The sequence below is a fragment of the Pieris napi genome, chromosome Z, assembly GCF_905475465.1.
Source record: "Pieris napi chromosome Z, ilPieNapi1.2, whole genome shotgun sequence".
Taxonomy (NCBI): Eukaryota; Metazoa; Arthropoda; class Insecta; order Lepidoptera; family Pieridae; genus Pieris; species Pieris napi.
Genome location: NC_062259.1, coordinates 3753318 through 3778297, shown reverse-complemented (window position 1 = coordinate 3778297; position 24980 = coordinate 3753318). Strand labels below are relative to the sequence as shown.

The window sequence follows — 24980 nt, the reverse complement described above, 5'->3', positions numbered from 1 at the left end:
GGTAAAATTTATAAATGCACTATTATTTAAAATGCTAATGTACATATAATACGATTTAAAATACACATCACGCGCAGATAGTATGTTGATGACATCATGTTGTTAAGCAATAAAATAATTTCCCTTAATCCAATGAAGGAAAAGAGCCGTAAATTCTTAATTGAAACAGATTAAAAAGACCGAAGTACAATTTTACGATAGTTCCGTCAACTTTTCGTATATATGATAATTTCAGTTTTTTTACATATGTAGTACTAAACGTGTTCGAACGATGTTCCTGCTTTCATTTTGTTCCAAATAGGTAGCGGCACTAGCGTTTTCCATACAAAGTCTTTCGTTACTTTTCTTTTCTTACAACTTTAGAGATAGCTTTGAATGTTAGTAGTAGTTCGTTCTATGGCATCTGGTATCGGAGTCAGCGACAAACATTCTGCGCGACTACAGTTACTAATTACATACAATATTTGCTAAACAATATCCAATCCCAACAATTCACTATGCAAGTAATTACATTGTTTTACAACACTTTGGACTTTATTTAACCACATAAATCTCTGTCATTATAAAACTCATTTCTAACTATCATTTTATTAATTTTGTCCACAGACACAATGCTCTCGCTAGCATTGCACACCCAAGAACTAGCCTCGATGAAGTCTGTTTTTGTTTTCCAACTTCTGCCTTATCTGATGAATGATCCTGCAAGTCTACGTCCAGCCTTCCACATGCAGGCGAACCGCGGATTTGTTAAAAACGTCATAGGAATACCAACTGTAAAGCGAGATAAGGAGTCATACCTTATGGTCACCTTGACGGTAAGTCTTTTGTTTTTTGTGTTTCCCTTAGCGATCAAGTAAAGATATGCAATAGGCAACGCACGTGTGCCTTCCTCGTAGGTGTCCATCAGCGGCGCCTACCTCTTAATTCTTAGGCACCCGTCTGTAACCCTTATCCCATGAAAAAACAGTAAAAAAAACCTACTACCAGCGCACCCTGTCCTGTGCAAACTCCCGCTAATTGCTAGGTTCCAGCTGTAGCAGATCCTGCTTCACTCTGTCGATCCAGGTGATCCTGAGGGTCCTGGTACCCGACCACTATGCCGGCTTAGGTAGGCTTCATTTACTGCCCAATCTTGGTCCAAGCTCAAATTTCCCCAACATAGTCGAACGTAGTCGTTGTATTCTCCTAAGATTTACGATAATTATCGCCTAAGAACCTAAGGTTTGTAACCTGCAATTTCGTAATTGATTAACAATACAGGGAATAAATTCTGCCAGCATTAAAGTTACACTGCCACAGGGTACAGACTTTTTAAAATTGTTTTAATTTTCTGTTTATTAAATAAACAATTTGAACGGCATTATTTGTTCTTCTTAAGCTCCATGGGGTGCCGAGTTCAATTCTGGTGGAATGAAAGAAAAACAATGGATATAATATAAATTTACATTGTTTTTGAATGTTGGTAGGGTTTACCGCTATTTTTAATTCATTTAATTATACGACTCTAATCATTACAATATCACTCTACAATTTGCAAGGTAATGGCTATTTAAGTTAATTATTCTTATAGAAATCTGAAAAGTACATTGTCCCAGATGCGAAATGCTGAAAGCTTTGAACGCGATAGTGTGAAGTATGACTCAAGCTATAAAGAGAGTCTGGCAATATTGTTAAGGTTAATAAGATTGAAGTACGTATTGTATAAACTCGTAATTAGCTATTTATAGCGATCCTTATGAAAACAATTTAATTGAAGTAAACATGCCTTGTTTTTGTAGATAATAATTAAAATTAAGCCTCTTTTATTCCTTGAAACATTTACAAAAACAAATTGTTTTTCAACGCCCTCTTATAGAGTATAGGCCTCCTCCAATAGGCTCCATCTCTCCCTGTCTTAAGCATTTTTCTCCCAATCTTCTCCACCAACTTTCTTAAGCTCGTCGGCCCACCGTGCAAGAGGGCGTCCACTCTTTCTTTTTCCTGGTGGCCCTTTCTACTTTGTTCTTGTAGATATTTAAACCAATTTAAACAGAAGATAATATTAAGACTACAAAATATATTTAAAAGAAAATAAATAATAATCAAATATTGATGACAGTAATCTGTAGTGAGGACCGCAGAGGCTCCATTTTTTCCAACATTGTTAGTTATTAAATAAACTTCTTTATAATTAACGCTTATAATACATGGAAAAAACAGGAGACACAGATTACGATTTACACATTTATAAGTCCACTTATTCAGTCCATTATTAATTCCATTTATTTTACCACGCACATCTTTTGAATAAATACAATAAACCACTATTACGGTACTGGGGCGTCATGTTTCAAATTCAAATTCAAAGCCTTTAATTTCAACTAATACAAGAGAACAAAATATAAACGTATATTAAAAAAGTTCAACAAGCACAGCTGTCTTCTTGTACAGCTTGCCTTTGTGGCACAAAGGCCTCCTCCAGCTGTTTCCATTCCTTCCTATCCCTGGCACGTCTTTGCCACAGAGGACCAGTGGCTTTTTTAAAGTCGTCAGCCGTCAGCCCACCGGGCACATGGTCTTCCTCTCTTTCGCTTGGTGTTGGGGCGTCATGTTTAGTAGATTTTAACTTAACTGCTCCTGAGGCAGACCTCTTTGAATAATAGTTCAAAATACATGTCGTTCCTCAGCATTTAATCGACGGCTTAAATGACGAAGACTTAGAAGACACCTTGATTGTAGTCTTCGTGGGCGACACCGACACCGAATACGTCATGAATATTGCTAAGGAAATCAAGAGAAGGTGAGTACAGATTTGAGTAGTTTGTAGTATTTTATTTAATACATAGGTTCACCAGGACTTCTTCACAACATATTTACCAATCACGCAACATAATAAAATTAAAATTGTGGGCACTACAAAGGTACATTAGAAACAGACCACTAAAGTACGAACTGTATTTTTTTTATTTCAAACTCAAAATAACTTTATTCATACAGGTAAACAAATACACTTACGAACGTCAGAAAATAAGTAAAATTAAATGAAATTTACATTTACTACCAGTTTGCAAGTCAAGGCGTATAGCGGGCAAGAAGAACTGGCAAGAAACTTTCCGCCACTCTTTTTAATCGCTTAAGCTTTGAGTCATACAAGTTGCTTGAACTGAAGCAAATCCCAAGGATTAGGATCATTTAAATATTCGTCAAATTTATAAAAAGCTTTATTGATTAATTTACGTTTAACGAGGGCTTTGAATTTAATTAGTGATAATTCTCTAATTTCGCTTGGGAGTTTGTTGTAAAAACGAATACAATTTCTATATAAGGAGTTGTTTATCTTCTGGAGCCTGGTTGGTCGTACACTCAAATTGATTCTGTTTCGAGTATTATACTGGTGAAAGTCACCATTTGTTTTAAAGTCGTTTATATTTTTTTGTACATACAACAAGGCTTTAAGAATAGATTGACCAGATTTCTATCTGATTGCAAACAAAAAATTCATATAGATTTCTCTTTTTCCCTTATTTCATGACAGTTAAAAAACATTAACATATTATATGCATGGCCTGTTAAATGTATGCGTTTGAATTGAACTCACGTGGGTGAAGTCGCCCTGAAGAAATAAAAAGTCCAGTAAGACTAACCAACTCTTCACATATAGTATTAACTTTAGGTTTTTGTCAGCAAATAATAATAAGCTTTAAAACTGTATATTTAAAGTAACACCTCGTTATGTCCGTCTGGTTTCAATCACATCTGGTTTTTGTTGATCGATTTGTTCATATTTACAATGTATTACAGTAAGAAAATCGCGGAAAAGTGTATTTAATTAAAAAAATAGAACGATTATTTGAATACTCAGCCCAATTGCGGATTATAGCTTACATGCCGCACAGACCCTTTAAGGGTGGCTTTTAAAAATGGTTGGTTTACACGCGTGACGATTATCACACAAATTCGATTGGTCAGGTCACTCCGTCGCAAGCTGTTTCTGGCTAAAGCCCAAGATGTGTTAGACGCGTAGTGCGTTAGTGTTGCAAGCGCAAATATTTCGGATTTACGGGACTAAAATTCTGATTACTTTTTAGGAACGAGAACACTGTGATTCAATTTTACCTTAATCTATTTGGATAAAAATTTCGTATCTACACCTATGTTATAAAGTTTAAGAATTGAATCGCACTTAGGATTACGTATTGGATAGTAGTTGAATAGTATATTAAAAGCGTCGGGTAAAATTATAATACTTTATAAAAGAATACAAAAAAGATTATATTTTGTTGCTTCAGTTACCTGCGTGTTGTAATTCAATTATATCAATACATGATATGTAATAATCATATTACTGATAATAGACGTTATCATCTATATGTTGGTTATTGGGACAAACAGTACAACAATGAATAATATTCTCCAAGCAGAGTTATATTATTATTGAGACTTATCATGTATGTAGAAGATGGGCATGGGTGTAATACACGATATTTATTATTATATACTATTCTTTTCTATTTCCATACTACGATAGGACGGGGGTTTTCAAACACCACAAACCTCCCAACTTAATAACCCTAAGCCACTTTAAACTCAAAGATTTTTTTCTTCAAAGCGTAATGACGTTTAAACGCTAACCACGAATGAGCCAGTATATAATTCTACCTTTTTTTAGAAGTATGTACATCATTAAATTTTGTTTTAAGCAGCAGCTCTTCCAAAGCAAACTTAACACTAAATTGTACTCACAATATTATGATTTTTACGAAAACCAATTCTTAACAATAACAATACAAATTAAACTTTTTACAATAGTGTACACCGCATTATCGCGTGGTGTAACGCGCCGCATTGCATGAATATGTGGATACAAGTGTGTGTGAATGTAAAGCTATAGGTTAGGTTTGAGTAATATCTCCAACTCAAACTCAAACACAACATGTAAGCATGTTATAGTGAGAGTCTTATTTACATAGATTTCCGCAACACGTCGAAAGTGGGCTCATCGAGGTGCTGTCACCAAATGCCGCATATTACCCTGATTTTGGATCAATTCCGTTGACCCTTGGCGATTCGGCTAAGCGCGTCAAATGGAGGACAAAGCAAAATTTGGACACACTCTATCTCATGGCGTATGGCCAATCCCGTGGTACATATTATCTGATGCTTGAAGATGATGTTAAAGCGAAGAAATCGTTTATGAAGGTTTGTGAAAATTATAAATGTACCTACATTTAATTTAAATAAGAAAAAATACTAATGTAATTGCTTATGTTTATTTGTAAAATTTACTGTGAGCAGGATTTGGTATGAAACCAAAATCTTATCTAATCGTTCAAATAAAAGGTAAAAATTCGGTAAAAACGTATCAATATTCTAGAATTATATTGACAAGTGTCTTAATTAGCAAGTATTAAAAAAAAACAATTTAACAGCCATATCTAATATTTGAACAACAATTATTAACGTTCGAGAGCGTTTTTTTAATTATCATACAATACTTAGTTAGTTGCTTCTAGCTTGTGCGAATTATTTTAATAATATATATAATCAATGTGTTTTGGACCGTCTTGGCCACATCGACTATCTTGACACTTGCGAAAGAGATTTAAAATGTAAAGGTGGTGTAAAACTGGCTTACGGCTTACGCTTTCAACTTAAGGCATTAAAACCTCGAAATTTTTCCTCCGGGACCCGATCCCGGTCACTCAGGCAACCAAACTTGCCAGCCACTGCACCAATGAAGTTGTGTAATACAGAAACTACTTCTGTCTTGTGCACAAGCGCTCACATCCTGTTGCTACTTTGCCGACACCGATTATATTCAAATAAATATGCCTTAGCTTATGTATAAGACTTAACTTTTCGAGTAGTGTTGTCCCAGTGACATGAGCGCGCGACTCTCATCCCCTAAGTTAGCAGGTTCGAACCCCGGGTTTGACCTATTCCTATTTCAATACAATCTCAATGGCATGTTTGGTATAAAATGGGAATGAAAGTAATGTTAGATTAACAAGTACTAATAAGAGAAAAGAATTTGAGAAGTATTTGACTCTTCTATCATAAATTCCTTGTAAACACCATATTGTTCGATTGGCTTTCTATCTGCACAATCGACCCTCATACGGTAAACGAAAATATCGTGAGGTATCCTGAATACCTTAGACTCTAGTCAACGGCTAGAAAAAACAAATGATCGCGAATCGTATACAGCAATCTGACTCCAAGGCCAAAGGTTTTAGCGCCAATTGTATTTTTGTTACAGGATATAAAACGCTTTACGGCAAGTACATCTGTCTCGGTACCCAATTGGTTTTTGATAGAATACTGTACTGTTGGTGGTATTGGGAAACTATTTAAGTCTGCTGATCTCGTACATTTTATCACCTACGTGCAGCTCTTTTATTACAATATGCCCATTGATTGGCTACTTGAGAGCTACTTGGCTGATCGCGTGTGCCCTATTGACAAGACAACTGTAAGTATATTCTAAAATTAAATTAGGTTAAAAAATTGAAGTTTGATCTAATATATAAAATTCTCGTGTCGCGGTGTTTGTGGTTAAACTCCTCCGATACCGCTCGACCGATTCGTACCGATTGGGTATGTCTGTGAATCGGACAACATCTATTTTTCATCCCCCTAAATGTTAAGGGTAGTCCACCCCTAAATATTTTTTTTTTATTTTTAGATATTTTTTTCTGTTTTTATTTTTTTATGATACAGCATAAAAAATACATACAACCCCCCCTAACTTTCACCCCTCAACGATCAACCCCTATTTTTTTATTATAAATGATATACATGGCAAAACGACGTTTGCCCGGTTAGCTAGTAATTTATATAATCCTCGACTGGGAAGGGGCTAAAATGTGAGCTTCTTCAAATATCTAATATTGATAATCCAAAAATATTTATTCAGTATAAATACCTACAGGGTTTGTTACGGTTTCGGTGTAAAAAAAACATAGTATAAGAAACATTTTTGTGATCTTTTCTCTTGTTAATTAGAGTCTGTTTTAAATTTCCCTTTTTGAGTTTAACTTCAACGAATTTCGTTGAATTATGTCTGTTACCTAAATTTCTTACCATTTTATCTGAATTTTCGTTCGTGTCCCTCGGATGATATATAAACAGAGAGGCTGCGGTATATCGTTATTATTTAATTATAACGTGTTATATATAATTTGTACATATCTTTGAGAAACAGTGTTGACTAATAGTTTATATTATTGACCTTCATTACCTCTATGAAATGGCTAAGACCGATTTTTAAAAACCCCAATAAAGAAGTTTTATTCAACGTGTAATTCTAGTAATTCTTTTGCGTTTTAGAAAGCATGTGGGGATAGCAAACTTAAAATCCGCCCCAAGTACAAGGAGTCTCTCTTTGAACACATTGGCTTTTACTCTTCTCTGAAAGGAAAGATTCAAAAAGTCAAGGTAGGTACCTATATTATTGAAGTTTGTGGATTTTTGTTCTATCTAGGCGAATAATGTATCAAAATCGAGACGGGTTTGCTTTAGTAACATAGTGCCCCTAATTATATTTTTTAGAATGTATTTAATAACGATTATTTGGAGTAAGAACAGTATTGGCTTAGTGGAGCGATGAACTCTTAACACTGAGTTATGCGTTATTAACAGCATGTCATAGATCCAAAAATCGATCACATATGTTGGGCACAAAAGACGAATATAATAACACGTTAAAATTTTAAATGTAATGCACTTCAGCTATATTTGCAACTCTATTGGATCATCAATATTTTTGTCAACTACAGGACCACGAAATCACCGGCGTTATACCTAACCACTTCCCACACCGGAATCCACCTGCTCGTGATGTGAAAACGGACATCGAAGTTCACAATGAGTTTCATATCATCAGTGCCTACAATGGAGATACATTCTTTTGGGGTGTTACTCCGAAGGCGGGAGCTTTAATCGAGTTCTGGTTTGCTAAACCAACAGACGTTATAGGGTAAGTTATAAAAATTGGTAACATAATACATAAAAAATTCAACAACTAAAATTTTAAAAAAAAAAGTACGCCGGCGAGCGAACCGTTTATTTAGAACGATACGCAGCGCCTACAAAACTAAGAAATTCCACCTTCACCATCAATTAGCGTCACAAAACGTTTCAGTGTCCTTATCTATTTATAAGGTATACTAACAATAACAGTAAATATTACACTAAATTACAACAAGCATACATGAATCATTACAAATACAGATAAAAATAAACGTTTATAATATATTGTTACCAAATTATCCATAATTTTGAATAATTAATTTCAGATACACGTTCCGCACCGGCAACGGTCTGCATCCGACTGACATATTGAAGGACGGTGTAGTTGAAATCTACCCTCACTACCAACGACAGTTTATAACGATTAACGCTTTCGACGAATTCGGTCTTGCTGAGGGCGCGATTAAACCTGAATATGGCCCCCTCGACGCAATCCGTATCCGTGTTACCAAGACTTTGACTCGATGGCTGGTTCTTAGCGAGGTAGATTTATCTATATTTTCTCATACATGATAAGATTTTGAGTGCGGCTAAAACCTATGTGCTATGCGAAAGAATTCAATACAATGCTATTTGCTATTTACATTTTTTGCTTTGCGTCAATGCGAATTAAGCTAATATTTCGGCACAGTGCCTACATAGTCTGCATCCTGGGTTCAATCCAGGTGAAATGAAAACTGTTTTGGTTTGAAGGTTGAGCATTACCTTCCTAAAGAAATGTGTGGGAAAGACGATAAAAATATATCAATGAAGTTTTTTTAGATTGTTTCTTGCGTGGACTGTTCTGTCTGTTACAAATTGACTTGACTTTAACTAAGAGATAAGATGAAAAAAAAGGGTGCGTGTACTTATGTACGCGTGTAAGAAGTTATACTTCTTTGGCATTATTAAAAATAGTTTTTGATAATTAATTACAAGTAAATAATCAAAGACTGGAAAAGGAGTCATTATAGTCAATAAAGTTCAGTTTACATTTGAAATATTAAATAAATAAATATTTATTATTATTCTCTTACATTAAGTGTAACATAAATTATATTATTATTCGAATGTTGTTTTTAAATTATGTCCTTACTTCCGTGGGCAACTTCATTCTGTTAATTTTGTGTCACGGTGCGCGCGCATCGTAAAATTTTACTCTCTTCATTTTTTCATAACGCGCCTAAAGAAGGATAACTTCAAAAATCTAAACCTAATATTAATAGCTGGGCGTAAAGTCGTTGATTATAATACTTAAGTTAACCTTTAAGGAAAATATTAACATAAATAGAATTTCGCAGAGTTTAAAAATTCAGCGCAAGCGTCAAATTTTGTCCTTTTTCAGATTGACCTCAAGACGGCTAACAAGACAGTTGAGGATTGACGCCCATTCTATTCGCACCCCCCACGCAGTCCACACGCCCCAGTTGCCAAAGACGCGTACAAGGAATTCGAAAAACATCGCATTCTTCAACGTTAAATCCAACGAAAAAGTCTTGAAATATTTTCATTTTGTGTTTTTCGAGTTTCGAAATGTATTTTTAATAACTTGTTTAGTTTTGGTTGCAATTTGTTTCCAATTAGGTAGAATTTTCCCGTATTTTAATTTATTTAAAGGCGTTATTGTGAAAATTTTAGGATTTCTGATACCTTAGAAATTGTTTCGTTCATTTCGTACTTAATATATTTTGTGTATCTTTTTAAAATTTATTTAGAATTTAGTAGTTATCAGTATTTCTATTACAACGACTAGGCAAGTTAACGGCAACGAATAATCCAAAGCGAAATTTTTACCTTTTTTTGTATTGCGATCAGTTCCCATATTAGGGAATCCGTCAGTAAGATCCAATGACGAAAAGTAATTGATTTTTTTAATTTTGTTATTTAATGTTGATTTGTTTGCGGTTTGATATATTCAAATTATTTTTTATACTATTTTGTAAATATTATTATTGTATATTTTGTTTAATTACTTAGTTTATAGTTTAAGTTAAAATTTAACTATTTTTTACATAAACATCATAATACCTCAAAGAAACAGAAAAACATTGTTTAAACCAACGCTCCATACAAGCGGCAAAATGCACTTAATTAAATAACTTAACGTAATTTTCGTCAACCGCATGAACTTTGCTAGATATGAGGTTTCTTTGAGAAGAACACTTGAATTAATGGACCCATTCTGAGAGCAGAACGGGAGTAGCGGTGTTTTTGGGTTTTGTCTTCCGGTACATCCTGATACGACCTAAGTGTTGATCTCATACGAGTACAGTTTAAACTCCATATAACGTTAAGTACACCCCGTAAACGTCGAAAGAACACGATTTCCCTTTGACGTTTCCTTAACAACTCTATAAATCCTAGAAACGGGCAGTCGCTACAGTTTTTACTGTAGTTATTTTACGGAAGACAAAACTTCATTTAGAATAAGGTATTAACCAAAGTTAATTGCATTTAAGTGTACCAATGTTTCGACATTGTAAGTGTTAGTATAGTAAAAAAAAAAATCCACGGTTCACACGATTTTTTTATATAAAACAAATCGTTACTTATTTAATTTGTAATTTTTTTATCATTTTTCTATCCACAGATCTTGTGTATTTTTTGTTTAATTTTACATTATACGTCTGCGCTTTAAGCTGGTTTCCCTTTTCGGGTCGTTGTTTTAAGATCTGAGATTCTATATTAAAATGACAGCTGTACTCTCGTTGGAAGAAATTCTCTTCTCGTCGAAAATCTCGTCCAGAATTCGGGTTACGGTGGGGGTGGTATTTTTATGATTGACCGTATACGCAAGTTTGTGTTATTTACTAAAAATTCTGATTGAGATCATTATTATAAAGAATTTGTAAATTACATTCCATGCAATTGCGTAACATCACTAAAAAATTGTAATAAAGCCAGACTATCCAGGCTTCTGGGAGCCCCTAGATTCGCCCATCGAGGCCATTCAAATACTCTTTCAGTCTATCTACAGACATCGTTAGACCTGGTGATGCCTCAGCGGGTTTGTACAGCCGCCATAGTTTCTTCTATTTCGTGAACTGTGGGTTACAAAAAAATAGTTGTTGTCATTCGATGTTTAATCTTCTTTAATCTATCTTAGTGTAATTTTTGAACTCGATACCTCGGTCTGAACTGAGGGTTACGAAAAAATAGTTGTTGTCATTCGATGTTTAATATTAATCTTAGTGTAATTTTTGAAGTCGATACCTCGGTCTGCTCAATTGTCTAAAGACTAACAAAAAATCCGGACCATCGAAAAATGTATTTTTTGGAATATTATGTAAACATTCAGTGATATAAATTCGTGAAGACTGAAATTATATTTCACTTAAAAAAGGCTCAAAACTTAAAGAAGGCTCAAAACTTGAAGTAGGTCTAGTTTGAAAATAGAATTCAGATGTATCGATTTCAAAATCCATGCTTAATCAATTAAATGACTAGCCAGTGTTGTACAAATGTAAGGTAGTAATATAGGTTGTGTCGACGGACTGATGTAATAGACTGACGGTGAGGTATTTGACGCAGGCCATGTCGGTTACCATATACGGTAAACATAGTAAAAAACGAACAATTAATATTAAATTCCGAAGGGGAAATTTGTGTATGAACTTAAAAAATTAAACGTCGCTCATTGAATTTCTAAATTTACTAACGGTCCCGGAGGGACATTTTTCGGTCAATATTAAAAGGTATTTAAGATTTGGTATAAGAATTATTTAAATATTTACAGGGAGTGTGTGTTCGAGAATCGAATTTGTATACACTAGTTAATCATTTAAAATGTAGCCAAAGTTGTTAGTCGTCTAATTGTGACTTATGTATTGATGTTATTAGGAATAAGCTTCTTTTCTGCTTTTCTATGCCTACATTTATGCTTAAATTCGGGGAAGAATATAGAAAAGGCTGGGTAAAGACTTATACAACCGAAGACTGCACCAACCAGTCATTAACAACAAGAATGCAATTATACCGACATGCAAGTCGAAAAGAATACATTCGAAAAACAACGATGCCCCAAAGCCTGTTGAAGGTAAATCAACTAACAATGTTCAAATACCCCGATGTTATGGCTTTAATAAAATGTGTTTTGGTGTTCCATGGTCTCTCCGATATCAAATACAAAATCAACGGAATTTTGTTTTACTATGGTAAAAATGAGAAAGCTATCACTTATGTTGGTCTTCTTATCACTTAAGGGAGCGTTTTGCGTAACGGATTGTGGTTCGATTTTCGTGGGGGGTTACCACCGCGTAAAATCCCCAAAAGTTGCGTACGATCGCTCCTTAACATCTAGTTCCAATCGCTATAAACAGGCCATTTAAAACTCAAAACTCTTTGTATAATGGTAAAGTTGTTATTAATCATATTTGCGCATTAACTAGCAAATTTAATTAATACGTGGTATTCCCTTTATACAAAGATCGGGTATAAATTCAGTTCTATTTCGGATAGTCGATATCATCGAACCCGCGTTATACGTATAATATTTTCTTTAATGCCACCCCTGTACGAATTAACATTTTTTAAACTGCAATGTGGAATTGAATACGGTATTAAAGAAAATAATATATAATTCGCGTGTTAACCGGACCATGTAATACCTTAACACATACCTACTATGTTTAAATTCGCCTTCTGCTTATGCGCTGTGGAAACTGTTGATGTCTTATTTCTAAAACTGTACGCATATTGCATCACCTAATCGCGGTAAGTCGGAGTACATAAACTCGTCGAACAACTTTCACAAATTTTAGTCCTGATCCACAACTTTCCCTATTAACTCTGAGGTAGGTTTATTATTTTTTATTAAACGTTCATATTTGTTAAACATAGCACGTCGATCAATAAGAATTGCGCTCTGAGAATAGATGCTGGTACAACGACTTATAACCAAAGACGATGATTTGCATTTAGTTTAGCCATTTAGTGCAATTTATTATTTAATTACAATAGTACGTTTTAAGAGATATCCTATACAGTTTTATTTTTGTAATCTAGAATATTTATACATTTTTGAAGACTTTATGTACCTATCTATAGTTTTACCTAAGGAAAGTCTAGTTTGTAATTTAAATTAACGATCGAATCGTTATATTATTTAAGTGTTATTTTGTAATCTGCCATTCTATGTTAAGGACATTGTATTCATATAAAATTGTAAATATCCGCACAAGTACACCCTGATATTATTTTTCTAATATATGTTACAAAAAAAATTTACTAACACTCAAAACAATGTTGAGACGACGAATTAATTAAAAAAAAATTTGTACGGATATTAATATGCGCGCGATACATTTTTCCTACTTAACTATTTTCCTATTCATCTCGCTACCAACGCTGTTCCTGTCTTAGCAATTAAAATGTAGTTAAATGTCTATCGATGTTCAATTATATACTGGATGTAAAAAAAATTGTTTTATTTACTTCCCCTGATAAATTTAGTCAGTAGCTCAAACAATTTCACCACTTATATAGGGTCAAAACATACATGACCATTCTGTTGTCATAATAGATTCTCTCACTCATATATCGAATTAATTACTTTTTGTCAGCCTTAACCCTATCTAGAATAACAGTTTTGTTAGAGTAGTTTCGGTTTTAGCCAGTCATACGACAAATTAACCCGAGATCGGGCTTTTACTTTAGATGTACGGTTCCTTTGCTTGTACGATGAATTAAACGAAAGACAACGTCAAAAAGGTTCATCTACTAAATAAAATAATCAAGTAATGTTACAAGTCTTATAAAGCTGGATCATTACTACATATTCAATGAGATTATGTTAGTTTTTGACAGCATATTGTCAGTCACAGTAATTAAATAATCGGCTACCGGATCTGAGACAATAGAAAAATGTCGAAGTGTGGCTGTTCAAAATGTTATTTTATGCATGAATTTCGAAAAAATATAGCCATTTTAATGTGTGTAGGACAGTCCCTTCTGTAGAGGCTGTCTAAGAGGAATCAATCACCCACGTAGTCCTGGAATGCGAATGTGCCTTCCAACGAATAGAAATCCTCGGAGCAGTTAGGTCGCTCCTTAAGCGTTCGAAGTGCCCAGTAAACTGAGCGTCCTGATCAGAAGTTTGCCGCACAACGGACCAAATGAGAGTCCATTCTTGAACTTATTCAGAAAGGTTTTCTGCTGCTTGATTTTGTTTTGGAAGGTAATAATTAAGAGCTTATTTCTTAATTTCTTTATTAAAAAAATGAACACCTGGCTTACACTTAACTTCAATAGTGATACCGATTTCATATCACATTAACTAGCATGAGTTATATGACGTCATAAATATTGTAATCGGAGCGTTCTTAGGGAACCCTTATCTAGCAATTACCAAAAAATAATAACATAGAGTAATCCTGTTCTATAAAAAATTGGGAGTCAGTAAAATAACGGTAACCATAAATAAACATTCATAACTCGATAGTAATTATGCATTTTGTACAAATGGAACAATGATTTTGCTACTTGAAAATAATTTCAACAAAACATTTGCAAAAAAGCAAGTAACAATCAAACATAATATTAGCCTACAATCTCCGGTTAGAATATGTCATATCCGGGCTTTCCGAGTGTTTCCGACTGCCACTGGGGTCTTCCGTCTAATCAGTGTTTACACTGGTCGATGTTTCTCCCTTCAAATTACAGTAATTACAGCTTTTCCTTCGGAAAAACTAAGCCCGATTCAGAATACGATGACATTGTGTGTTTAAAAAATGAGTTATCTAAATCTTAACCGAGTTTAACTACCTAGTAAATTATCTTAAACTTAAAAACTAACATGACATCAAGTTAAATAAATCTAGTCTTAATGAATCAACAGCGTCGCAGCATGCCATTATTTCGTTTTACAAATTGAGTAAACATCGCTTATTAACATTAATACCTATTGACTATCAATGCCCTAAAAGGAGCAGCAGATGGCGTTGCGCCATCAACATGATTCAATGATGGAGGTCCTTCCGGTCCCGGTAAAAGGGAAAATTTCTGCAGAACAGCAGTTGTAAACATGAAGATGTTGCATTTCGCCAGAGCATCGCCTAGGCATCGGTGCTTCGCTAGTCCAAACGGGAAGTAGTGATCAGGTAGACAGACTTTGCCATCTCTGATAAATCTCTCCGGTTTAAAGGAATACGGATCAGGGTACAGCTTATCGTCCATCAAAATATTTGTGTAGTTTGACACGACCATTGTGTCCTGAAAAATAAACGCGTACATTGGATTAAATTAATCACTAGCTTTGATAAAGATTGTATTGTTACATTTATTTATGTTTCGTTACTGAAAGGAAGGAGGGAGTAAGGACCAAAGATTTCCGTTTAGCAGATATTGTATTAAATATTTTTTATAATTTCTTTTGAGTAAGTTTGAATACTTTTATAAGTGACATATACCTATATGAAATAATAAGAAACAAATAATGGTATTTATAATTACGTAAAATTACTAGCTGACCCGGCAAACGTTGGTTTGCCATTTTTTAGTTCAATAAAAGTATTTACTATAATAAAAAAATAAGGTTCATTATAAAGGGATAAAAATTAGGGGTTGTATGTATTTTTGTATGCTGTATCATAAAAAAATAAAAACAAAAAAAATTGTCTAATAAATAAATTTTTGGGGTGAACATCCCTTATCACTACGGTTTGTAATATAGATAGTTATCGATTCTCAGTCTTACTGAATATGCATAAAAAATTTAATAATAATCAGTCAAGCCGTATAGGTCATAGGAGGAGTATGGGAACGAACATTGTGACACGAGAATTTTATATATATATAGAGATATAGAGATAATTTATAGCATTTAGTCCCTACTCTGCTAGCTTCCGTGCCTGGTGTATCCTTTTTTTTTTTTTTATTGTTGGGAAATCAATTTACTGACCCCCGCGCCGGGGCAACGAATTCCTGTGACATATACAGCTCATGTAAATAGTTGTTTATATTTAAATTCTAGACTTCATCTATAGAAACACTAAGCTTGGAAATAACTGTTCTTAGTATTCGTTGCAAACTTATGCAAAGCAAACGTTTTTTATGCAGAACTTATGAAGTATGATTCTTTAGTTGCAGGACCCTCCCTATACTATTATTTATACCTTTGGAATTCGGTAACCAGCCAAGGTAGTGTCCTGCATAGCACGATGAGGAACGCCAAATGTTCGTCCCATGAAGTGACGTACACTCTCGTGGATGATAGCTTCATTATATGGCATGCTGAAAAATTAAGTAATAATATTAATATATATGATATTTTTAATACTTTTTTTTAACCTAAAATCTATTGATTTAGGTATGGTTTTCACCAATAGTTAGCGTGATTCTCGAGGAAGGCTTAGAAGGTATATGGTTTTATGTAAATTGACTGAAATATAACAATAACTTTTTTTATGTAACAGGGTTACATAACGGTAAACGGACAGGATGCTCATCTGGTGTTAAGTGACCATAGACACTTACATTGCCAGAGGGCTCGCAAGTGCGTCTCCAGCCTTTTAAGATCGCTCTTTTCTTGAAGGACCCTAAGTCGAATTGGTTCGGAAATACATCAGTGGGCAGCTGGTCCCACATAGTGGTAGTGGCAAAAACTGCCTTAAAAACCTTTAAACGAATTTCGAATTCTGCCTCGACGCCCGATGATTATTTCGGTAGCAAAACATTGCTAAAACACAAAATCCTCGCGGGAGGTTAGTTAATTATTAAACTACAGCTCGGTACACGTATTAAAATTTGTTTCATGCGTAATTAACTGTTAATAATCTTTTAGAACGAACGAGCAGTGTTGGCCTAGTGGCTTCAGCGTGCGACTCTCATACCTGAAGTTGTTGGTTCGATCCCTGGCAGTACCAATGGACTTTATTTCTATGTTTGCATTTAACATTTGCTCGAACGGTGAAGAAAAACATCGTGAGGAAACTGACATGTCTTAGACACAAAAAATCTACGTGTGTCAGGCACTGGAGGCCTATCACCTACATGCCTATTAGATTTAAAAATGATCATGAAACAGATTCAGAAATCTGAGGCCAAGACTTAAAGAGGTTGTAGCGCCACTGATTTATTTAATATTTTAGTACAAGAAAGAAAATCTTTCAGACTATAAAAGATTACAAATAAGAACTAAAAAGATATCGTATTTAATTAGAAAATCAGAATAGTCTTATTTCTGTTTGTAAAGCTAAAAAGTAAAATTGATATTTTTTATAGAATCGGAGGTAAAAGCGCTGCTAAGTAGTCAAAGTCATTAGGAATTTTATAAACAGAAATAAACTATTCTTTAAAAGCTTCTTAGAATAATGCTTTTGAAATAATGGAGTTAAATCTTCGTACATAAACGGCATAATTTATATATCTAATAAATGGTAATACATAAATAATTTTAAGTGAACACGTAAGACTTTTAACAATTGGCTTACTTACTTTAGCTTATCCTCTGAGGTGGGAGGTCGATCCCTACCAACAACTTGATCTATTTCTTCCTGAGCCTTTTTTTGCACTTCTTGATTTCTAACCAAGTAGCTGAAGCAAAAGCTCATACTCTTCGCTGTCGTTTCAGTCCCAGCCATGAACATATCCATGCACATTGCAACTAACTGCCCCTCTGAGTATGTAGGCTTATCACCAGGTTGACTCAACACTCTTATGTAGACGTCCATGAAGTCTTTGTCCTCGTTACTTGGATGGAATCGTTCTTTATGAGTTGCTATTTCATCTCGCAGGAATGCCCACAGACGCTCGTGTGTTGTTACGAAGTCTTTGTATCCAGATGCCTTCGGTGCTATCACACTCAGTATAGGAAAATGACTGAATGCACAACCAACCATATCAATAGCAGCAAACAAGTCAAATAAGAGGTCCTGAAGCTTCACCATCCGCGGATCATCTGGTTCATAACGAAGACCAGCCATCATTGTCCATAGGGTATTTAAAATATACGTGTTGAAAAAGTTGTGCATGTAAAGCTCTGCGGAGGTTTTGTCTCCTATAGCTTTTGACAGGTCCTTTACTAGATGTCTGGCTTCAGAAAATGATATTTCAGACATACCCTTTCGGCAGAAACCGAACTCTTTCAAATGTTTAATAAGGAAGCGCCTCTGTTCTTTCCATAGTTCACCATCAGTTAACATAACACCTTTTCTCTCTCCCCATGTTCTTGTTTGATAGAATATCCCCTTTGGGCGTCCATCGATATCTTCATTGTAAAGCATTTCTTTATTTGCCTCAAGACTGTTTACCAACACGATGCGGTCTTTGCCAATTTTGATTCCTACGACGGAACCATCATCTGAGTATTTATTAGTTACTTCTTGTATACATTTGTAAAGATAACCACATTTATCTCTGATCCTTTGTATTTCATGTGCGCAGCCAAGTATTGGTAGCCATCTTGGGCCAGGAGGAAACTTGGGCGGTTTGACAGTGTCTAAGTAGAGGATTAGAACAATGATAGCGATGACAACTAAAATTGTTAACCACATCTGAAACAAAGAAAATCAGAGTAAATATTATTTTGAGCTGTTTATATTTATATGATAAAGGATTTGACGATAATTCAGTATAATAAAATTAAATTTAGCTAAGTTGAATAGAACTTAATTTTATGCGATAGGTACATGAAACATAATAAACGTAGGTAAATTTTCTTTGATAGTAATAAATTAAACTACGTAATTAATTGAAGATAAGGTAAAATGATATATTTCCAAGGATCTACGATAATTCCAAGTATAAAAATGAAATCACAAAGATTTTTAAGATTAAAGAAGACTATGACCTCCATGTGGAATGATTTCTCCCTAATTAAGTATTTATGTAGTTTTGAAACATGCGATTTGGTATAATTTACATTAAATGGTCTCTAATAAATTTTAAGTAAAACTCATTTTTACACAATATTTTACTTTAACACTAAAATATTTTACATTCAGTCCCGCAACCATGGATCACGGGCCAGAGTTGACGTCCTAAATAAATACATGAACATACAAAAAATTACATATCGAATCAATAAAACTACCACTATGGTTTGCTGCTAAGTATAAAAATCCTATAAATTTCCCGGTATAGTACCTAGTAGTAGTATTACACTACTAAGGGTACAATATAGAGGCTTTACACCTTTATCGTACACCTAAAATCTAGACAGCACTGGAAATTTACGAATATTAACCTACATTTTCATTAAAACTACGAACGACTCGCTTCGATGGGTAGGAAAGTAACGTGGATGCGTAAGAACCGGTAGCGTATGAACCGGTAACTAAAATGAATGCATATTTATATTTAGGCCGTGGGGAAATGGCGAAATTATCGCTTTGCTCAGATCTGACTTCAGAGTAAGTATAACAGAATGTTAAATTTTTTTAATCCATCAGCAATCAGCCTCTTAGCTTTTATCAGATTTTATGAGACATGATGGCAAGTGGAACGCAAATACAATATTTTTTATTCCCTGCGGCAAGTTTCGCCCTTCTCAGCCGATACACACTGACCGTCGTTTCCAAGAGGCCCGAAGCTAGGGGTTCGAATGTTACACGTCATAAATTATTGAATTCCAAAATAAAAAAATTAAATTAAAAAAATTTAATTAATTTTTAAAAATAAAAATAATGACTTCAATAATTTCAAGTATTCATTTTAGTTACGAATTGACAAGATTGAAAAGGAAAACCATACGAATTAGTGTGAGTAGACGTTGGGCTTTAGTGCTAAACTGTGGTAAGTGGTAAATAGTATACAAGAACAAATCGTCACCCCCTACTGTAAGTTATATATAAGTTAAATATTCGTTTTAGGAAATAAGGTTAGTTGGTTATTAAATTGCTTATTAGTCTTACGTTAGGCTATATATATCGTAAAATTAAATTATATTTGCGATTTAATGTTACCATAAATCTAAAATTAAAAAAGTTATTTTATCAGAACAATTTCGTAGAGGATCTCTTCCTAAAGGTCTTTCCTCTTTAATTGGAAACGCTGATAAAGGGCTCCAAAGTTGACCGGGTTCGTCAATGCTCATGACAAGCCGGTCAAAACAACATTTTGACGGCATTTATGATCTCTCGTTAAAACAAATTTTCAAAAATGTTTGTTCAATTCCAACAATTTTACTTATATATGTTAACGTAAAATTGTATATGAAATTGACCAAAAAAGTTTGAATAATAACTAAGTTAGTGTAGTACAATCTACCGAATAATAATATGTTAAATTGTAAGCAGTAAGCTGAGGTTCACAATCTTTCGACAGTTTATAATCTCGCGAGATAGATTACAATCTAACGGTGTTTACAATTTTACGGTGACATATATAACTGACTGACCCCTACATGTCCCATAATTAAATTGCTTCCTCTAACAAATGTTCACCCCATGCAACATTTCAATGGACTAGTAGTTTAATTTCGTTTCTTTTAAAGTAAGAGCAATTTGAACTCGACATATTGGATGCAAGAGACGGACAGGTGCTTGAACTAAATTACTCCAGGCAGGGCTACGCTAAGCGAACTTGTATGAAAATGGTGAAGTGGCAGTTCATTTAACCTTAGTGGCTCCCAGGTGATATTGTCAAAGGCTCCACTTGGGATGGAGTATGCAATATGAGAGAAGTGTTAAGAAGTCAGGGAATAATGTCACCTTGACAATAATATAATAAAGGTGTACATGTCACCGTAAAATTGTAAAAACCGTTAGATTGTAATCTATCTCGCGAGATTGTAAACTGTCGAAAGATTGTGAACCTCAACGAACTGCTTACAAATTAATGGGAAATTGTTGGGAAGTAAAATTAATCTGTAATTGACCAAAGAAGTTTGAATGATAACTAAGTTAGTGTAGTACAATCTACCGAATAATAATACGTTAAATTGTAAGCAGTACGCTGAGGTTCACAATCTTTCGACAGTTTATAATCTCGCGAGATAGATTACAATCTAACGGTGTTTACAATTTTACGGTGACATATATAACTGACTGACCCCTACATGTCCCATAATTAAATTGCTTCCTCTAACAAATGTTCACCCCATGCAACATTTCAATGGACTAGTAGTTTAATTTCGTTTCTTTTAAAGTAAGAGCAATTTGAACTCGACATATTGGATGCAAGAGACGGACAGGTGCTTGAACTAAATTACTCCAGGCAGGGCTACGCTAAGCGAACTTGCATGAGAATGGTGAAGTGGCAGTTCATTTAACCTTAGTGGCTCCCAGGTGATATTGTCAAAGGCTCCACTTGGGATGGAGTATGCAATATGAGAGACGTGTTAAGAAGTCAGGGAATAATGTCACCTTGACAATAATATAATAAAGGTGTATATGTCACCGTAAAATTGTAAAAACCGTTAGATTGTAATCTATCTCGCGAGATTGTAAACTGTCGAAAGATTGTGAACCTCAACGAACTGCTTACAAATTAACGTATTATTATTCGGTAGTTATATGAAATTGTTGGGAAGTAAAATTAATCTGTAATTGACCAAAGAAGTTTGAATGATAACTAAGTTAGTGTAGTACAATCTACCGAATAATAATACGTTAAATTGTAAGCAGTACGCTGAGGTTCACAATCTTTCGACAGTTTATAATCTCGCGAGATAGATTACAATCTAACGGTGTTTACAATTTTACGTTAACATATACATATTAATATTCTAAACGCGAAATTTCGTAAATATGGATGTTTGTTATTCTTTCACGTAAAAACTACTGAATGGATTTTATTGAAACTTTACAATAATATAGATTATACATCAGAATAACACATAGGCTACAATTTATAAAGATATTGTGTGTCCAAAATATCAAGTAAGCAGGAAAAATCTACCATCTGCGAGCTATTCTGGCGTGCGCTGCCAAAACCGCTAGTCACACATATGTAATGTATGATGGAAGTGTTTATCTTAAATAATAAAAAAAAATAGATCTACAAAAAGTATATATATGTCTTATGTGTAAGGCATTATAGCCTAAATAATAAACCATAACTATTGACAATAAAAATTTATAATTTATTTTAAATGCACATTTGGTAGTAATAAATTGATTCCTAAATGAAAATATATTCTTTTATCGCTTCTGGTATTTAAAGTAGATAAAATATGTCTTTCACGCTACATCATTTGGACAAATATTATTAAGTCGCGGACACCAACTAGTACATATATAAATCTTAATACTCTTTAAATGAAAAGGGTTTATTTGATTAAATTTGTTGAGCTTCTGATGTACTTTTTCTTTATATTAACCGACCCTTCAATTAAAGAGGATCGTTTAAAGGACTGCGTTTATTTTGAGTGGATTTCAATTCACTTTGAGGATAGGGGCAGTAAATATGACCGTTTATACACATAATCGTATTTTATTATTTACCAAATATAATTATATAACAGATAAATAATACTTTTTGAACGCTCATGCTCATGTAATATATCACGCGCATAGACATATAAAATGAGTCTCGCGAGTGCGTTCCCGACCTGTTAATTGATATGCCCCTTTATCGAAGTCGAATTTGGACGACTGGAAGAGCCTTTGATAGATGTACTAGAGCCACTATTTATTTTTTAACTGATCTTTTAATTTTTATAATTAATCACTAGGCACCTTGGCAGTTGCGACACGCTTGCGGTGCCTCCAAAACCTTAGTACTTTATTTTTATATCCCACGTCATGTGACTTAATTTACGCCCGAACCCAATAATCAATCCACAATCTCAGATTGAAAACAATCTGAGATTGTGGATTGATTATCATTTATCTATTTGATTATATTATTGATCAGACCGTGACAGTCGATCGATCTCCTATCTGCATCCCAATAACCAAAACCTTCGAAGACAATCCATTTTTGGCAACGTAATGTATAACGTATAAAATGCTCTTTGTCGTTCCACTTTAGCGAGTTTTCACTCATATTTGATAATCAATGTAAACCAAATAAAGTAAATAAAACCGTACAAATAACATTAAAATATACATGTGTATGTTTACAACAAAACAAACAGTTTTTTTAATTATTTAAAAAAACTGGTGTAAGTTTAAATCTGTTAAAATAATTAACTGTTGAAATCGAGCTTTCGTCAACTGTCATTTTCATACAAATTTTCTATCCACATACAGATGGCTATTACAATCCGTCGATTGGTTATTGGCACACTTGTTACAATATTTTGGATTAAGATTACTATCTCAGATGGTGGATAATGGTTTGAGATAGGGTATTGGGGTCGGTTAAGCTCACATTCTCTTGACCGTCAGTCTGTTGAAGCGTGTCTTGTCCTGTGCCAGATGCAGCAACTCTTACGCAGTTGCAATACCCGCCCACTCCCTAAAGTTGCGAAGCCATGATTTCTTCCTTCTGTTGGTAGCGGCCATGGCGCAATACGTGGCCCAAGTACACAACTTTCCGTTGTTTAATGTTCTGCGTAAGTTTTTTCGACATTTGAACTCGTTTAAAAACTCGTTAGTCACCTTCTGCATCCAGCTTATAAGAAGCATGCAACGATTTTTATTTAGCTCACATTAATATATATTAATGTGCTTATATATACTTAACATATAGCAGAGTCCTCGTTTGCAGTAACTATAGTGACATATTCAATAAATGTTACATGTACAAAAGAACTGTCATTCTAGAACGAATTAAAGATTTGTGTTAAAAACTATTATAAGGACTATCTTACTAACATTATAAACGCGAAAGTTTGTAGTATGGATTAATGTTTGTTTCTCTTTCACGTTAAAACTACTGAATGGATTGTACTGAAACTTTACAATAATATAACTTATACATCAGAATATCACATATGCTTCAATTTATAAAGATATTGTGTGAATTGTACAAAATATCAAGTAGGAAAAAATCTACCATCTTCGAGCTATTCTGGCGTGCGCTGTCAAACCCACTAGAGTTACAAATATGTAATGTATGATGGAAATGTTTATCTTGAATAGTCAATATAACTACTCGAAATACTAATCCAGCGCAGACGAAGTCGCGGGCACCAGCTAGTATTAAATAGTAGTAACTTTTTAAAATTTCCATTCAAAACGAACCACAAAGATATAGTCTCTAATATGTGGTATAAGAAAGCGTCTAGCCGCAATAGGTGTTGTTTCTTTGTTAGTAAATAAAGAGGTAGAGTAACATACCCTGATGGTTTTGAATTTTAAATAATACCTTTTTTGAAGTCGCATGGATGCCTTAACAAAAACCATAACTTCCCCTGTATCGTACGTCAAATAATAATGTTCTTGTAGATTTTGTATGGCTCTTAATATAGTCTAATTTCATTTATCTATGCATGATATATAAATATTACCCAAAGTCTTACAACGATAAATGCAATAAAATTATTGCATAATTTAGACACATTCAAATCAGTATATTTTTTCTTTGTTTAAAAAAATAAAAAATTCCGCGAACAAAGCGTGTGCCTTATAATAAAATTAAAAAACACAAATAAATTGTTTCGCGAAGAGAAATTTTCTGTTACACTGTTTAATATTGACACACTTTCACTCTCATTATGGAGAATACATAATATCATTCGCCGCTTGCGCAATAAGCGTTACAAAGATCGCAAAATACATATATACATACCTTTATATCACTATTTTGGTGAACCAAACAATATATGCGCGAATACGTGAACTTCTGCGATTGTCAGATTCGCGAGTGTGGTCGGGAACTGAAAAGAAGGGGAAAGACGGGTTTTTAGTGTATAACTTTTACTTCTAAGCGGTTTATGTTTGTTGTCAGAAAATGAGGTTCCAGCTGTTCGGTAAATTTCGATTTTTATGCGAGTTAATATCGAATACATTTTAATTTAATGAAATAAGAAACTTAAGGACGGACTAAGAATTGTCGTTAATTTAAAACAGCATGCTTTTTGTTTATTTAGAAAATATATTAATTTATATTTTCTAAAATATTTTCCGTTATAGAAGAAAAATAACTTGTATCATAGTTTAATTTAA

General features: G+C 34.0%; 2 protein-coding genes across 5 annotated transcripts in view; one reads left to right on the top strand and one right to left on the bottom strand.

The window, feature by feature from the left end:
- LOC125062386 (alpha-1,3-mannosyl-glycoprotein 4-beta-N-acetylglucosaminyltransferase A) overlaps positions 1–13248 on the top strand; it is a 58078-nt gene extending 44830 nt beyond the window's left edge. For all 4 annotated transcript variants that reach the window (XM_047668273.1, XM_047668277.1, XM_047668276.1 and 1 more), the window contains 8 exons: positions 607–815; positions 2667–2779; positions 4950–5178; positions 6239–6451; positions 7309–7416; positions 7758–7957; positions 8277–8493; positions 9335–13248. In XM_047668273.1, coding sequence (XP_047524229.1) covers positions 607–815; positions 2667–2779; positions 4950–5178; positions 6239–6451; positions 7309–7416; positions 7758–7957; positions 8277–8493; positions 9335–9373 — 1328 coding nt within the window. In that variant the 3' untranslated portion in view covers positions 9374–13248. The remainder of the gene's footprint in view (positions 1–606; positions 816–2666; positions 2780–4949; positions 5179–6238; positions 6452–7308; positions 7417–7757; positions 7958–8276; positions 8494–9334) is intronic.
- A 931-nt stretch (positions 13249–14179) lies between these two features.
- Positions 14180–24693, bottom strand: LOC125062798 (probable cytochrome P450 303a1). The gene is made up of 4 exons (XM_047668960.1): positions 24604–24693; positions 17422–18479; positions 16101–16218; positions 14180–15198 (listed from the first exon to the last, which is right to left on the bottom strand). The coding sequence occupies exons 2-4, from the start codon at positions 18477–18479 to the stop codon at positions 14881–14883; spliced, it is 1494 nt and encodes a 497-aa protein (XP_047524916.1). The 5' UTR covers positions 24604–24693; the 3' UTR covers positions 14180–14880.
- Between the last annotated feature and the right edge of the window lie 287 nt (positions 24694–24980).